Source organism: Fukomys damarensis, unplaced genomic scaffold (genome assembly GCF_012274545.1).
Source record: "Fukomys damarensis isolate Sample0158 unplaced genomic scaffold, DMR_v1.0_HiC HiC_scaffold_28, whole genome shotgun sequence".
In the NCBI taxonomy this organism is placed as follows: domain Eukaryota; kingdom Metazoa; phylum Chordata; class Mammalia; order Rodentia; family Bathyergidae; genus Fukomys; species Fukomys damarensis.
The window spans coordinates 37,927,774-37,944,116 of record NW_022900940.1 but is presented as its reverse complement, the minus strand read 5'-3'; the positions used below and the strand labels follow the sequence as shown (position 1 = coordinate 37,944,116).

At 42.0% G+C, this 16,343-nt stretch overlaps 1 protein-coding gene across 7 annotated transcripts in view; it reads right to left on the bottom strand.

Moving 5' to 3' along the window:
• Nucleotides 1–2,668: 2,668 nt before the first annotated feature.
• Nucleotides 2,669–16,343, bottom strand: part of Arhgef3 (Rho guanine nucleotide exchange factor 3) — a 316,326-nt gene continuing 302,651 nt past the window's right edge. For 2 of the 7 annotated variants that reach the window (XM_033757006.1, XM_033757004.1), the window contains 4 exons: nucleotides 15,664–15,921; nucleotides 8,659–8,829; nucleotides 6,884–7,070; nucleotides 2,671–4,888 (listed from right to left, as the gene is read on the bottom strand). In XM_033757006.1, the coding sequence (XP_033612897.1) occupies nucleotides 4,536–4,888; nucleotides 6,884–7,070; nucleotides 8,659–8,829; nucleotides 15,664–15,921 (969 nt within the window). In that variant the 3' untranslated portion in view covers nucleotides 2,671–4,535. Of the gene's footprint in view, nucleotides 4,889–6,883; nucleotides 7,071–8,658; nucleotides 8,830–15,663; nucleotides 15,922–16,343 lie in introns of all 7 variants that reach the window. The other 5 variants (XM_033757003.1, XM_033757008.1, XM_033757005.1 and 2 more) reach the window with 5 other exon arrangements.

The following is a 16,343-nucleotide window of genomic DNA, read 5'->3' as shown; positions in this document are numbered from 1 at the left end:
TGAACTGTTTCTCCTTTGCCATGCTGGCCTGCTGTGGGGCCAGCCAACTATGGACTGAAAACTCTATATAAACTGTGAGCCCAAATAACCTTTCCTCCTTTAATTTGTAGGTGTTGGGTATTTTGTCTCAGGAACAAGAAAGTAACCACAAACGTGGCACACACTTGTCATCCCAGCACTCTGGGAGGCTGAGGCAGGAGGATCATAAATTCAAGTTACCCAATCTGGGTAAACTGGTGAGGTGAGACCCTGTCTCAAAAATTAAAACTGCCGGGCGTGGGGGCACACGCCTGTAATCCCAGCACTCAGGAGGCTGAGGCAGGAGGATCGCTGTGAGTTCGAGACCAGCCTGGGCTACACAGTGAGTTCCAGGTCAGTCTCAACTATACAGTGAGACCCTGTCTCAAAAAACCAATAAATAAATAAATGAAAATTAAAAAGGGGTAGGATGTAGCTCAGTATGAAGTCCTGATTTCAACCCTAGTAGCATTTAAAAAAAAGGGAAAGGGAAAATATCTAGTAAAAAAATACAACAAAAAAATTCCAGATTCTCTGATTGAGTAGGCTCAAGTATGTGGTACAATGAATGAAAAGGTGATTATTAGGTCACAAGAGTAAAAAGCCATTATCTTTCCACAGTCTGCAGTGATTTCACATATTCTGTCTCACCTTTTCAATGAGCCTGGAGGTTCAGCGTTTTGTTTTACACACATGGAAACAGACACTCTGAAGGGAAACTTGAGGGTGATTTCTCTCCTCAAATCTTTCACAGATGAGATCCCATGGCTCATTAACAGGCAGGTGTATTTGTGTGTGAATGTGTATGAGTAAAAACACAAGCTATTTGGAATGCATGTCCTGTTGCCTGAAATAAATAATTTGCTCTCAAAGACAGAGTATGTGGCTGGTAGTTGTTTGCCATTTCCCCAGGTCAAACTGAACTGCTTTGTCTGGGTCAGCTATGTAGCTGGCTGAAATGCCAACCACACCTGGAGAAGAGAGATACAATGTAATTAATGATAATTACGCTAGTTGCAGTGATAATTTTGCAACTTGTTTGCCTAAATACCTTTGAGCTTAGTGACTGCAGTTACCTTTTTACACTGTGTGCTTCCTCGTGTAAGCAAGGTTTTATTATCCTGTATCTTAGGATTTTCAGATTTCTCTTGGTAGGTTTGGGCCTGGGAAACCCTCTCCCATTTCCCTTCTGATACTGTAAATTACAGAATTCTGCTACAGAACAAACAAGACAGCACAAATTAAACTGCCTCAAAGAAATGAGTTTTCAGCGTCTATTTCCAAAGGCCAAGGGCATCCAGGGAAATAAACGCACATGGGTGAAATTGGCTGTGCATTCTCTTTACCAAAGCTTCCTGGGAGTAAAATGGAGATGGGTTTTGTAAAAGTATAAAAAAATGGAGATGGACAGAACATAAACGGAAAGTTGAAGAGCTTGTTGACCAGACTCATGTACTGTAACTTCCTGTAACCACACAGTCTTTGCTGAAATGACTGTGGCTAAGAAGAGTCTGCTGTCTTAGCTCTGGGGACTGTACTGGGAATGGAAACTAAAGCAGTGGTGGTGACCACAACCCAGAAGCTTAAACCGCACTCTAATTTCGCACCACAGTGCTGGTGCTGACTTTATTACTTACGACTTTTCATGTAGGCTGCAAGGATTACAGGGTGTAAAATAACATTGGAAAATAGAGCAAAGAAAATCACTTAGCCAGAAGTCATTTGTACAACCCATCAAATGTCAGTACAAACACTAATATATTAGTAAAGATACGTTCTCTAGTATTAACAGCCATACAATTGCAGAGGTCAAAAAGGGAGTGAGCATCCAAAGAGGCACCACAGAAGGACATGAAGGAGAAAGAGAGGAAGAAGAAGATAAAGAGAAGTGAGTTTTCATGCCCGGTGTGGTGGCACACGCCTGTAATCCCAGCACTCAGGAGGCTGAGGCAGGAGGATCACTGTGAGTTCGAGACCAGCCTGGGCTACACAGTGAGTTCCAGGTCAGTCTCAACTACATAGTGAGACCCTGTCTGAAAAAACCAAAAAAAAAAAAAAGAGAGAGAGAAGCAAGTTTTCATTTGAGGAAAAAAATACAGACTTAACATTTATTTATGTGAGCATCTGACTCATCCGGGAATTAGAGGCATGGTAAAGAAAATGGTCAAAGCTTATAACATAAAACTAACTACCAGCCTGATTGGGCCAATGTGTTACTGAGGAGTGGCTACTAAAGCTCAGCAGAGTATAGCCTTTTCATCTAAAAACTATTCTTTATGGAAAATAAAACTAATAACTTTCATGAAAGAGTGGACTGAAATTCCAGTAGGAATTCCAAAGCGAAATGTGCCTTCTTTAGCCTCGAGCTCATCAACAGCGACCTACACTGGCAATGAGACTCAACATTTCCTTTCTGTGTCAACCACGATTTATCATTTGACTTTAAACAGAGTACGGACGTGAGCTAGATAAATAATCATAAATAATAAGGCTAGATTTATTAAAATAAGCAAATGAATGTAGAGTACTTTTAAAAATAGATATTTAAATTCTGCAAAACTTTGGTACACCAAACCAATCTGCGTCCTACTGTTTGTGTTTGGGAAGCGCAAGCCAATTTGAGAAGGAATCCCCTGCCCCAGGACAGCGGAAATGTGATGGTTGTAGAACAAACAGTGTGCACACAGAGGATGCCATTTTAATGTAATTTATTGGAAATGCTTCCAGAAAAGTTTAAGGCCATTACACAAAAACATTCCTTCCATCAAAACACTCAGTGACTTCCTTCCCACAGGCCAGCACTTGACAAACCTCTCTTCTCGGTACATTGGCTAAAGGGGCCAACGGCTCTCCAAAGAAGGATTCATTCTTTTCCCACCACTGAAGGACTTTTCTCAGCTTCTAGCTGCAGCAGGTTCATTCACTTGCTAAATTACAACTTGAGAAACAAAGTAGTTTTAAATAAACTTGTAGTAGAAAAAATTCACCATGTTTAAAATCTATAAATATGTTTTACAGGGTAAAATTGACCATAATATTTTTGCTTTTGAAAAATAATAATGTAATATACCTTATTTTTTATCATTAACTCTTGTTATACAGCTTCTGTGAATGCACATGATCTACGTACACAATAAAATGACAACATTGTCCTTGCTGCTTTCTTCTCTGTAAACGTGAAAGACACAGAAGATTAAAAACAATTTTTGGCAATAATTTAGAATCATTACTACTAGTGCTGGTGTGGGTATAATTTTGCACAGGTCCTTCTAAATATTTACATTCACAGGGAGCTTTCTCTGTGTATGTTCTTAACTTTTCTGTCCAAAGGTCTGCAAGCCACCCTGCTCTGTAAGTCAAGGCTGGACAAGGAGGTTCCAAGCTTCGCTAGCTGATCCTAAGTAATCAGTTAATGAAATTGGCCTCTGGAAAATGTAATTATGAGTCTGATGACAGCACAGAACCAGAGATGCAAATGGATGACCTGAAAACACAGCAGGAAATCCCAAGGCTGTGGCCTTTCTCAGAAGGCGCTGGCCGAGCTTTCTTGCTTTTCTGTTTTAATGGTTCCCATAGAAGACCCTAAGGAAGCGCTTTTCCCAATTGTTCTCATGTGCTCTGTAATCAGTCACTGATCCAGGTATCATCCCTCTTCCTATCCCTTCATTCCCACTGTAAAATACAGGTGGCCTAGGCAAGCGAAACCAAATGAAGACAGGGCTTCCTCATTATCCCGGTAGGCTTTCCTGGGCCCTTTGTTTTCTATTCTGATATTTTAGGCTGCAAATAGCTTTCTATGGTGGGCCACCAACCCTGACAGATACCTCTTGGAGCCGCGTGCACTTTAGTTAAAAATGCAGAGCTGGCAGCTGCTTTTGTCCCGGTTCTTCCAAAGTCAGCCTCTATTTCATGTCCTCACCGATTACTGCATCAAACTTGCACTGGAGGAAATCGTAAGGTTCGAACAATACTTCTTCCTCTGTAAAATTAAACCTTCGGAACCCCCAGGGATGTTTTCACGCTTGCTGGATGAGTAATACAGAACCAAGTTTTCAGATCAACGGTCAGTTTTTCCTAGTTCTCCCTCAAATGCCATCCCAAATTCCACTGGCAAAGCCCTCTAAATCCCATGCCTTCAGCCACCATACCAGAGCTAGAAAAGCGCAGAGAAGAATGGGAGGAAGAACTCTTTGAGCAATCGACATTAAACAGTAGTTTAGATCTCTCTCTTGTTTTCTGTTTTTAAAAATCCAGCAGGACAACTGAAAGTACCTCTCCATCCATCCAGACACTTATTAGATACAGTACAGGGTAACGGCTGCCAGGTTCCTGCCGACACAGACAGCTCAGTTGGCAGTTACAGTACTAGAGACAAAGGTAACAGATACAAGAGGCTGAGCCGAGATGGTCACAAAAGTATTAAAAGTGCTTCTCCAAACCGCTGCACTGCATGTGTGGAATGCAAACACTGTACAGGTAAGACACAGGGCCACTTCCACGAGGGACTCGCCCTTGGGTCAGACATTGCTTTCCACGTGCCTGCTGTTCCCACAGGAAGAGTCTGTCTGTTCCATGCGCTCACAGTCAAGGCTGACCTCGCTTGTGTCCATGCTGCAGTCCGACTCACTGTCCGATTGGTCCATCTGCTCGAGTTTCGTTTCTCCCTGGGGCTCCGTGCTCCCAGTGGCGGGATTTAGGAATGGTCCCTCGGAGTCCAGCACCCCTGCCTGCCCGGCAGCACACAGAACGCTTTCTTTGGCTTGACGAATACAGTTGAGCCACTGCTGTTTATTGAAGGTATCATTGGCTTGTAATGAGTGGGTTTGACTTTGAGATCCGTTTTTGAAACTGACTCTGAAGAAGTTTTTAACTAGAAATGACAAAGATATACATATATGTATGTATATATATATAAACCAGTGGTAGGTATTTCCCCAGGCCAAGAATAATACACGTAGTGACATTAACCCCCAGTACCCAAGGTACATGTTGATGATTATGAAACATTTCCCACTGCATCAGGATACAGCTCAGTTCCACCTGATGCCACATCGAGCACCTGGAGTTGACATAGACCTGGCTTCCAGTTGCCCTAGTTACTCTCAGAATAACTCTCAGAATTTTGGGGGGGAAAGCTGAAATTTTGTATTTCAGGGGACCCCAGAGTCCTGGTTACCAAACCTATCCACATATCAAAATCCCTTGGAGAGCTTGTTAAAAATACAAATCCCTCGGCCCTATCCTTAGAGATTCTGATTCAGCAGATCTGAAGTAGGCCTGATAATCTGCAATCTCAGGTGCTCCAAGATAAGCATGTTCTCCAGTATAAGAAGCTCTTTGTAGAACTTGCCATGGTCCTCCACATGAGAGCACCTGTACCTTCAGTGCTCAATGATCGAAAAGGTACTGAAGGACATAGGTCTGCTGTAAATTTGGTTTTATTTAAAAATGAAGTTACCTTGCAGTGATCTCAACAGAAGTAACAGGCATTTAAAAAATGGTAGTGCACAGTATGGGAGATATCTGATCCCATCTAACAACCACATTAGCTGGTGCGCAATGGGCTGTGTGCGCCGCATGCAATGCAACACCTGGTTCACCCGGTCAGCCCCGGCATACTACTCCTGTCACCAACGCACCGGGAGCCTCCACTTCAGATGGCTGAGAGACTAAGCAACAAAGCAGAGGAGGACCAAATGTTTCACTGCTACCCGACTGTGCCTAGAAGTTAATCCTACCTCCGTACGGTCAGGCTCTGCCCTTGATCCTGGGTGAACACCCTAACTCAGTGATGGCGAACCTTCTAGAACTTTCAACGATAACCGCAGTCTGCAGCGGTACATGTGCCACAGGACTGCTACCACTGCTTACCGCCTCTCTGTCTCACGTAGTTTCCTTATTTACAAAAAGGGGGAAACATCAAGAATCTACCGTATATGGCTGTTGTAGGGAATAAATGTGATGCTACCTGTAAGTACGTGTACAGTGTATGGCACATAGTGATCAAGAAATAAAAGCTTTTACTTCTACTACTGCTACCACCACAGTGGCGGCAGGGATTGATGAGCAAGAAACAGGCGATCTACACTAATTACTTCAATAACGTGATGCATGTGCTAATCCCAGAGGCTCAAATGTTAATTTCTCAAAGAAGACTGCCTTGATGATGTCATCCAAAACAGACCCTGTTCTATTCCTCTCATCTCTTTTTTTGGTTTTAGTTTTCTAACCAGCACCAGGAACATTTATCATTTGTTTCCTCCATGACAGTGTAAACTCTACAGGGACAAGGAATTTAACTGTTTGGTTCACTACTGTATACTCCTGTCTGGAACAGTGCTTGACACATGGAAGATATCTGATAGCCATTGCTACCTTAGCTTCTCTTGGTTAATCCCATTAATTTAATAATTCACAAGCTAGAGATGCCCACTGAGTGATTTACAGGATAAATATGCATCCCAGCTGACTACTCTTAAGCCTCTGTGGAGCTGAGCCTACCAACAACTACAAAACCCATCATTATGCAACTAGAACTCACATCAGGACTCTGATATTAAACACATTTTTGCCCAATAGCAGAAGTCAAAGAAAGTGCCACAAGCCACGTGGCAGTGGTTCACTTCCAGTATCTTAATCCTTAAAGCAACCTTACAAAGGAGGTAGCTTTGTATCCCCTTGGCAGATAGGAAAGTGAAGCTCAAGGAGGTGGAATAACATCACACAATCATTAAATGAAGAGGTAGCACCGAGATCCAGTACGACTACAAGGCTCTGTATCTTTTCTTTTCCCCAGCCAAGTGCTCCCTCCAAATGACCATGGCTAAAACCCCTCAATGACTGCACCCAGACGGTTACCACCTACTTCTCTCATTGTTGCTGAAAGCCCCTCGCAGGGAGCCGCCCAGCCTCACTTCTCCGTCTTGCAGGTCTTCCAGCAGGAGATCCTTCACAGGAATTGGCTGTCGGTACAACTGGTAGCACAGCTGTTCATTGTGGGTGACGGTTCGAGTAATCACAAGCACTTCTTGGAACAGGAAAACATGGAGTTTCTAGAAAGAAAGAACCCACAAGATTTCACTAAGCAAAACTCTAAAATGTGGTGGATTTGCGGACCTCTACAGCAAGAAGTCCCCAGGTTCCCAGTGAATTATCAACTCTTAGGGCCAAACCTACTTCCAGGAGAACAGAAGTTGGGAGGCCTGAAACATTTCCAGAAATATCTTTCCTACAGGTACTTCCCTGGGGGTCCAATGGAGGAAGAAACACACACACACACACACACACACACACACTCTCTCTCTCTCTCTCTCTCGATTCCACATACAGATACCTTGATGAATTAAATGAATTGTTACCTCTTATATACTTCAAGTCTATCCTTCCTCTATGCGAGCACACATTCATCGAGTGCTCATATGTGCCAAGTTCTGGGAAGTGACACAGCGCATGTCCCACTCTAAAAGACTGTGGTATCATGGGAGAGACTGACAGGCAGACGGAGAATTACAACCCACTCTAGTAAGGACTGCAGCGGACAGCTGCACAAGTTGTACAAAAGTAGAAGAGTAACAACTTCAATAGCTAGTGGGAAATAAAAGCTAAGTGGAGTATTTGCAGGTCATAGCTAAATGTGAAGCCTATGGAAGATAAGTTATTTAACCCATGCCACCCCGCACAAAATCCCAAAATACAAAAGCCAAAACAAAACCCTGATCTCAAAGCGCCAGTCTTTGGATGGGTGCCAGTACCTGAGAAAGTAGAGTTTCTCATATAATTAAATGCATTCAATGTAAGAGCTAAGTTTTTTGAGACAGGGTCTCACTCCTCCTGCCTCAGCCTCCCGAGTGCTGGGATTACAGGCGTGTGCCATCATGCCTGGCTTGGATATTAAATCCTTTTAACAATCTCTTTAAATCACCCACTTACTTGCTTTTGTGTGTGTGTGTATGTGTGTGTGTTTGGTACCAGGGATTGAACTTGGGTCCTTGCACCTGCAAGGCAGGTGCCGGAACCACTGAGCTAAATCCCTGGCCCTACTTGTTTTGTTTTGAGACATGTTCTCATTACATAGTTCAAGCTGTCCGTAAACTTACTAGGTGGCCCAGGCTGACCTCGAACTCAGGGAAATAGCTCATGCTTCAGCCTCCCAACAGCTGGGATTACAGGTATACATCACCACGCCTTGATAAATCACCCATTTATCTTCTGAGATCAAAGTAGGAGATGTAGACCGGCACAGGGCGCATGCTTATCGTCCTAGCTAGCCAGGATGCTAAGGCAGGAGGATCACTTCAGCCCAGGATTTCAATGCCAGCCTGAGCAACTTAGCAAGAGTCTGTCCACGAAAAAAAAATGGAGATGTTAACTGTTCTATATTTGGTGAAAACTGTGATTGAAAAGATATAAGGCTTAGCAAACCTATATTAGCTTCCAAAAGTCTTTCTGAATATATACTGAATATTCTGTCATGACATCCATCCATCCATCCATCCATCCATCTCATGGAATAGAAAAACAGAAAAAAATTTTTGTCTACAAGAACATGATAGGAAAAGACTAGGAAAAAAGAAGCTCAGATCAAATGGATTCCGTGTCAAGAGGCCCTTACAGAGAGCTGTACGGACAGAAACCACTCACCACACCCCGGTTGTTCTTCAGTTCACCGTGACAACACAGGACTCTCGAACTGTCAATCAAGGAGTCTTTCTGGCCTTCTTCCAAGTAAAGAAGCCGTTCTTTATAATAACGACATTCAGATTCTCCAGTCTTGGTGTTGATTTCTGCCACAATCCCCTGAATGATGTTTATCTATGGAAAGAAAAAGAAAAATAAGTGCACAGAAAGTAATCACACCATTACTTCTAACAAGTGTTAGGGCCAATCTAGACGTTACCAAGACACTTGGATCTGAGATTCTTGTAATCTCAAGCTACTTCTTTGAGAAAAGGAAAAAAATGCTTTTAGTATATTTTACTATAAACACATGCATATATATTTATACATATAAACAGATACCTGAATTACACACACTCAGAAGTGCAGTACATAGCCTCCCAATCTCCCACTACAGGGGTGCAACCCCATTACCAGCCCCAGCCCTTTTTAAAATCTCACTAAATGGCCAGGCTGGCCTCTTAACTTCTGACCCTCTTGTCTCAGCCTTCTGAGTAGTAGCTAGGATTATGAGTGTGTACCTTTACACCTAGCTTTGGTACCTGTTTTTTTTGTTTTTTGGTAGTTGGGATCAAACTTGGGCCTTTGCACTTGCGAGGCAGGAGGCGGAACCACTGAGCCACGTCCTCGGCCCTGGTACCTGTTTTAATACCTTTCTTTGTGTCTGTGTGTGTGTTCACCACTGAGCCACAGCTTCAGCCCTCTTTTTCTTTTTTCAGTTTTTATTGTTATTATTATTATTATTTTTTTGTTTTGGAGACAGAGTCTCGCTATGCAAACCAGGCTGGCTTCAAATTCACGGCAATCCTCCTGCTTCAGCCTCCCAAGTGATCACAGGTTTGTGCCACCACACCTAACTTCTTTTTCTGAAATTTTGAGGTATAAAAGTAGTCATTTTTTGTTTATTGATTTTAATGCAGCAAACTTGGTAACCTCTCAATCTGTTAATCTATCAGATGTTTGTTTTATGTGTAATTGTACTGCAAAGTTTGATTCTTCCTTTCCAATTCTTATAACTTTTATTTCCTTGTTACCACACTGAACAATTGGAGTTGACTAGAGAACAAGTCATCTTTGTGCTTGATCTTTTTTAAAAACACTTTTTATTAGGACATGTTTGCAGTACCTAATGATTACAGTCATCATGTGTTTGAGCTTCAAGAGTCCTTCCCTGTACAATTATTATGGATTAATTAAAAAGGAAAAAAAATCATAAAAAATTGAGTATAACTGACAAAATCATATATAAGATTTGCAACATTTTGAGATACTTACACCTATGTTGTGAAATGATTACTACAACCAAGCTAATTAACGTATCCATCAGTTTACATGTTTAACACCAATTCCTAATTTCTTCCTCTTAGAAACACTGTATAAAAGCCTAAGCCAAAATAGCCTTAAACGAAAGGAAAAATGTGCGTAGCACTTCACTTCCAGAGAAATTAAGAGTTACATGAATACCATTCTAGATGATTTTGCGATAGCTCTACACATACACGTATTTTTAAAAATAAAAAATTAATAGTGCCATACGTACTGTTTTATAACCTACTGTTTCCCTTAATGGAATAGAGTGGACACTTTTGCATCTCCGTAAATTCAGGTCAGCTTCATGATATAACTAATAACTTTTTCCCATCTAACCTATTAGCCTCTCTCATGTTCCTTTCCCTCCCCTTTATTCCCTTCCTTTTGTCTAACAATAGTCTCCCTGCTACTTTCTCGTCAACTTTTTCAGATTTCACATATTAGGGGAAACACGAGACTCGTCTTTGAGTCTGGCTTATTTCACTTAACATGACGATCTCTATTTCCATGCACTTTCCAACAAATGATGTAATTTAGTTCTTCTTTATGGTTGAATAGTACTTCACTGTGTATATACTCATCATATTTTCTTTATCCATTCATCTGTTCATGGGTACCTAGGCTGGTTCCATACTTTGGCTATTGTGAACTGTGCAGTAATTAATGTGGGTATGCAGGTAACCCTTTAGGCTGACTTAAATCTTTTGGGTGTATGCCAGGGAGTGGAATAGTTGAGCCATGACAGTCCTATTTTTAGCTTTCTGAGCAATCTTCACACTGATTTCCATAGTGGCTACACTAAGTTACATTCCCAGCAGCAGTGACCTTTTTCCCTGAATCCTTGGGAGCACTTACACACTTAATAGCCATTTGTACTTCTTTTGAGAAGTGTATGTTCAATAATTTGCCCATTCATTGACTGGGCTATTTCTTTTTGGGTTCTGTTTTTTGAGTCTTTATATATTCTAGATAATAATCCTGTGTTGGGAGAGCAGCTGACAAAGATTTTCTTCCATTTTGTAGGCTGTTTCTTGATTCTATTGGTTGTTTCCTTTGCTGTGCAGAGACTTTAATTCTATATCGTCCTAATTGTTTATTCATGCTATTATTTCCAGGCTATTTGAGTCTTTGCCTGTGCCTATGGCTTCAAGTGTTTCCCCTTCATCTTCGTGAAACTTTCAGTTTTTCTACCCTTGTCTTTGGGCAGAGTAGATCTTTGATGTTTATGGCTCCACTAGTGAGCTCCGTCTTGCACATTTCTTAAACACTCTCACAATGTTGAAACTGTAGGCAGGTAAGAAATTGAGCCAAGGAGAGAAAACGAAGCAGAACACAGGAATCCAAAAAACAGGATTGTGCTGGGGACTCTGAAAACTGGTTTCAGATTTTGCTGGTAGCACTATTTTAATTTAAAAGAACACTTTGCAGGGGGCACTGAGGATTGAATGCAGGGTCTCACACATGGTAGGCAAGTGCTCTACCACTGAGCTACATCCCCAGCAAGAGCACATTATTCTTTAAAAATACAGGCTCCAGGGCTGGGGATGTAGCTCAGAGGTTCTGCTGCCTGCCCCATAAGCAAAAAGTCCTGAGTTCATCCCCGGTACCCAAAAAACAAAAAACAAAAAAACCAGGCTCCTTAGTGTCACATAAAAGAAGTTTTTGGCTTTTGATATCAACCTAACATTAAATGTAAGGATTGTAAAATCAATCAGTTTTATTAAGGAAAAGCAAGTAATAAATAACACCTTGGCATACTAATATTGTCTTCATTTCTTTGTTCCCTTCTTGGTTTTTGAGGCAGGCAGTGGCACCACTGAGCCAAATCCCTGGCCCCTTCCCTTCTTGGTTTTCCCTTCTTGGCAGTCACTGTCACTTGCAAATCAAACGAAAAATAATTTCACAAAATATATTAAAGCCACGATTCAACTTTCACATTAGTGTAGTTTGTTGTTCTGTGTTAGACTAACAAGGTGGGTGGGTCAAAGACAGGAGGGTGGGTCTTTGCCCGAAGAAAGCCTGAATACGTGGGCAGTATCTGAGCAGTTCTTTCTGTCTACCTTATCCTTTCACTTGTCTTCAGTTTTTAGTATGTAGCAAAATCCATATTTTTTCTTTGCTCTCAAAGCCCTCAGGATTAATGACTGCGGCTTATCAGTTAACTATTACTAGGTCTGCCTGGACAGCTGGAACTCGTCAGCGCTCGAGTCGGTTTTCTGGGTGCCTTACAAGTATCCAGGAAACCAGGAAGAAGATGCACCACAGCCACAACAATGTAATCGTTTCCTAATTCAACTCCGGAACTGAACAGCTGGTACAGCATATGAAGATTCATAATCTCAAATGACACCATGGTTCCTTAGGCAGCCACGACTACTTTCAAATATTGCTTCCTTCTCTGCTATTTGAAAAAAATACGGAGGCAAAACAATGGGAATAATCAGTGTTATCCCATACTTCATGTCTGCATTTGTTCTGGTAATTTTTGGCCTGATTTCATTTATTAAAAATAATGTTTTGCTTTTGTCTACATGAACACCTTGAGGTTCTTATCTTCTTGCACGGGTCTGGAGGGACCCAATTTATTGTGCAGGATGTCAGGGAGTCATACACTTACATGCAGCAGCCTTCCAGTAATAAACGACGGCAGTTGTGCATTTAAGTTAAATTTATTGTTGCATTGTCCCACCAGGCTTTAAACTAAAGGAAGGGACTGTATAGGGAGATGATGAGAAATACAAAAGTACAGAGATTAGGCCCACACATGCTGGAATCATCATCCTCCAAGTGGAATCTGAAAACCCTGCCCTTCTAGTCCCTTGTGTCACAATGTCACATACTCATCAGCTCCTGAAAGGAACCAAGAATAAGTGTCTTCATTGTTACGGCATCAAAAGTAGGACTGTTTTTCTCATTTATTTCAGTGAGTTCTTTTTCCAAGGGGTTGGAAAATAGTGGTGGGTTGGAAGAAGGGACGGTCTGCAGGATATTTTCTGGATGAAACAACATTTAGAATTTAAAATATTAAACAACCATCTCGCTGGAATATTTGAATAGCCAAAGTTCTATTTTAGGAAGTTCTTGATGGGAGAAATTACTACCTTCCCTCAAAACACTATTAAGAAATTCTAAAAACAATGAGGTAGTTTATGTACTGCATTAAAGGTCCTTTCTTTAGAGCTAATCATAGGACTGAATGTAATCAACTCTTTTGGCATGGAAGCAATTCACTCAGCACCCTGATTTTGCCCTTAGCATGGACGGGCTATTTATTCAGGGAACATGTAAGTCCAGCTACACTGGTATTATGAGTTTTATGTTCGTCAAACATTCACAATGTACCCAAGAGTGCGGAGCTAAATAATAAGGGTTCATCTGGGATAATGCTACAAGGATTGTGAAAGGAACAAAAAGGAAGAAAGAAACAACCCCACACCGGAATAAACAGGCACTTAGAAGACTTGTTTTGCAGACATTTTTAAATGCAAGTATATTGTGCTTCACCCACAGATCTTCCCGAATAATTAGGCGCCAGGTCACCTTTTGAAAACGGCTTCCCACTTTATGTACTAGAGAGACTGATAACTGGCACTCCCTTTCATGCTGCAAACAATAATATTTTTATCTGTTTTTAGATTCATTTTTAGCTCACTGGGTGTGTTTCTCAAAAAAGAGAAGGGTATTCTTTTATTCTGTTTTTTTAAAAAGAAGAAAATATTTATACTAAAACTCTGAACAGGCTCATGTGCTTCACAAAAGTAATTATTTAGAGTCGCTGGACCTCCCTGTTGTTTTTATTCCTGCAGATCACACATTTGTGGGCATGAAACATGGAGAGGTGGCAACTTGATCATGCTCCTCCCAGCAACAGAAACAGACAGGATGAAGTAGGACGGCCCTGTCCCCAGGCTGAGTCCCCGCCATCTGCGCTGTGATGCCCCGGGGGCTGGGTCTGTGTGGGGCCTGCCAGCTGCACTGAACACCTCAGGAGTCAGGAGGTGCTTTCCTCACTCTTCGCTCTCCTATGTGGCGGGACCCAGCCCAGCCTTACACCCTGAGACCTCGCCACAATGCCTCTCTGGTGTCTACACCGCTCTCTGCAATTCCAGAGGCAACGGGAGCTCTGAGGAATGGGCAGCTTTCCGCACTGATGTACAAGGTTAGAAAGAAGGAAAAAAAAGCACAGGATTCAGAATCTACATTGACAGGGGTTGAATAGTAACCCTATCACTTCCTGGCTATTTATTTATAATAAATTTTATTTTGTTTGGGCAAGCTATATAACTGCTCTAAGCCTCACCTAGAAAAGGCCCTAGTAAGAAAGCTAACTATCTCAGAGGTGGTTATGAATGTTAGCTTCAGTATATAATCTATAAAGCAATTACATAAAATTGATTTATCGTGTACTCATTAAATGTCAGTAATGACCACATTCTTGTTGCTGCTGGTGGTGATACTACTTGTTATTATTAAACCTTTCTCTGGAAGGAGACAGGCGGTTTGCTCAGCAGATTCAAGGCTTCTGATTTTCTAATTACTCGTGCATATCCTCCTGTTTCTATGCGAGATTAAATCAGGGAATGAGCCCTTTGAATCATCAGCCTTTAGCCCACCCCCCACCCCACCATGAGGTTTTCACGACTTCACACCTGGACCTCTGCACCGTCCTTCCCAGTGGCCTCCCTGTCCCCAGTCTCATCTTCCTCAGGCCCCTGCTGTATAGAGCAATGTGTCCAGAGTTCCGCAGCTTGTAAGTGATGGAGCTGATCCCAACCACTCAGAAAACAAAACAAACCTTCAACTAATTACACAACTCTGGAAAATTTCTCAAACTGATATTTAAATCATACTATAGCCAGATCCGAGCCCACATTCTTTACCTCACCTGCAGAGACTCCTCAACCCCAAACAGGTGATTCGTGCTATTTCCCAGGTGTGACCTGCCCTGCCATTTCCTTGCATCTGTGCTTAGGCCACTGCTTTGCACTGGCCTGTCTCTCTGCCCTATGTGGCACAGTGCCTCACAATGGCCCAGGTGAAATGCTCAGAGTTTGCTGCAATATTCTGATGCTACAGACTATTTTCCTTTGCCTTCTACTGCTGTAAGGGAAGAATCTGGACTTCCTGCATTACCCAGCCCATATCCAATAGACAGGTGCTGAAGAAGGAGCTCTGTGGTGAGCAGGAGGTTAGACCAGGTCCTGAAACTGGGGGTAGGGGAGCTACATCGCAAATGGAACGGACGCCACCTGCCTTCACAAATGGGCTTTGGGGCTAGGCTCAAGAGTAATGCCCATTTTCTTACTAAATAAGATTGTCAATTTAAGGTCTCCACAAAGATTTTAACAGTCAGCAAGCATAACTAGATTAGAGTCACCTATACAAAACCAAAAAATTTTTACACTCAAAGAAACCTGAAAGTACATTTCAGGCAAACAGCATGTTTTATAATTTAGAAAACTGCAGTAGAGAGATGACAAGTGACTCTCAAAATAAAAAAGGCTGAAGGTTGTACCAGGCCTAGAATCCAAGCGTGGCTTGATGGTTGGATTAGGGCTGGGTCCCCCACACACAGTGACCCACAGCTCCCCCACTGACCTGATCTACTAGCCACTACATAGGAAATAAAGGGAGAGAGAAAGCAACCGGCACACTCACAGCTTCTTCTAAGTGCTGCTGGTCTGGACTGTCGTTTGGGGTGTGCCTCAGGATTTCTCGGAGAAGCAGAGGGTACTTCACCAGCCGGCTTCTTGGGATATCAAGGAAATTCCAGAGATCTAGTTTGCGGCTAAAGGGGGATTCTAAACATCGCTGAAGGAAATCTTGCACTCGATGATCTTGTTTTTTATGGTCCAGCAGGGCTTTGGCAGCCACTTGATTACTGCAGTAGCTGTCATAAGAGCTGAGACAAGGCAGCTGAGAAGGAAACAAAAAAAGCAGGTGGGTGCCCACACCACTGATCCATGCTAGCATTGACTTACTGCTGAGCACCGAACTGTTCTCCAGGTCTTTGTCCTCCAGGCTAGAAGGAACTAGTAGAATCTTTAAATTTTAGTCAATGGACAAGTCCCCTAGGCTTTGGTTTGCTTTCCCAAAGTAACTGTCCTAATTGTATACTTACTTTCTTGGTTATTTGACAACTTGTTTGCATTTTCTGCTAATCTAAGCTAGCGGCAGAAGAAATGGAACTGCTCTATATATATATATATATACACACTTCAGAATTTTTCTAACCCTTCCTAAAGTATCCACTAAGGCAAAAGCCACCTTTTTGTTGTTAAAAAAAAAAAAAAAAAAAAAAAAATTTTTTTTACATAATAATTTTTTTTTTTTTTTTT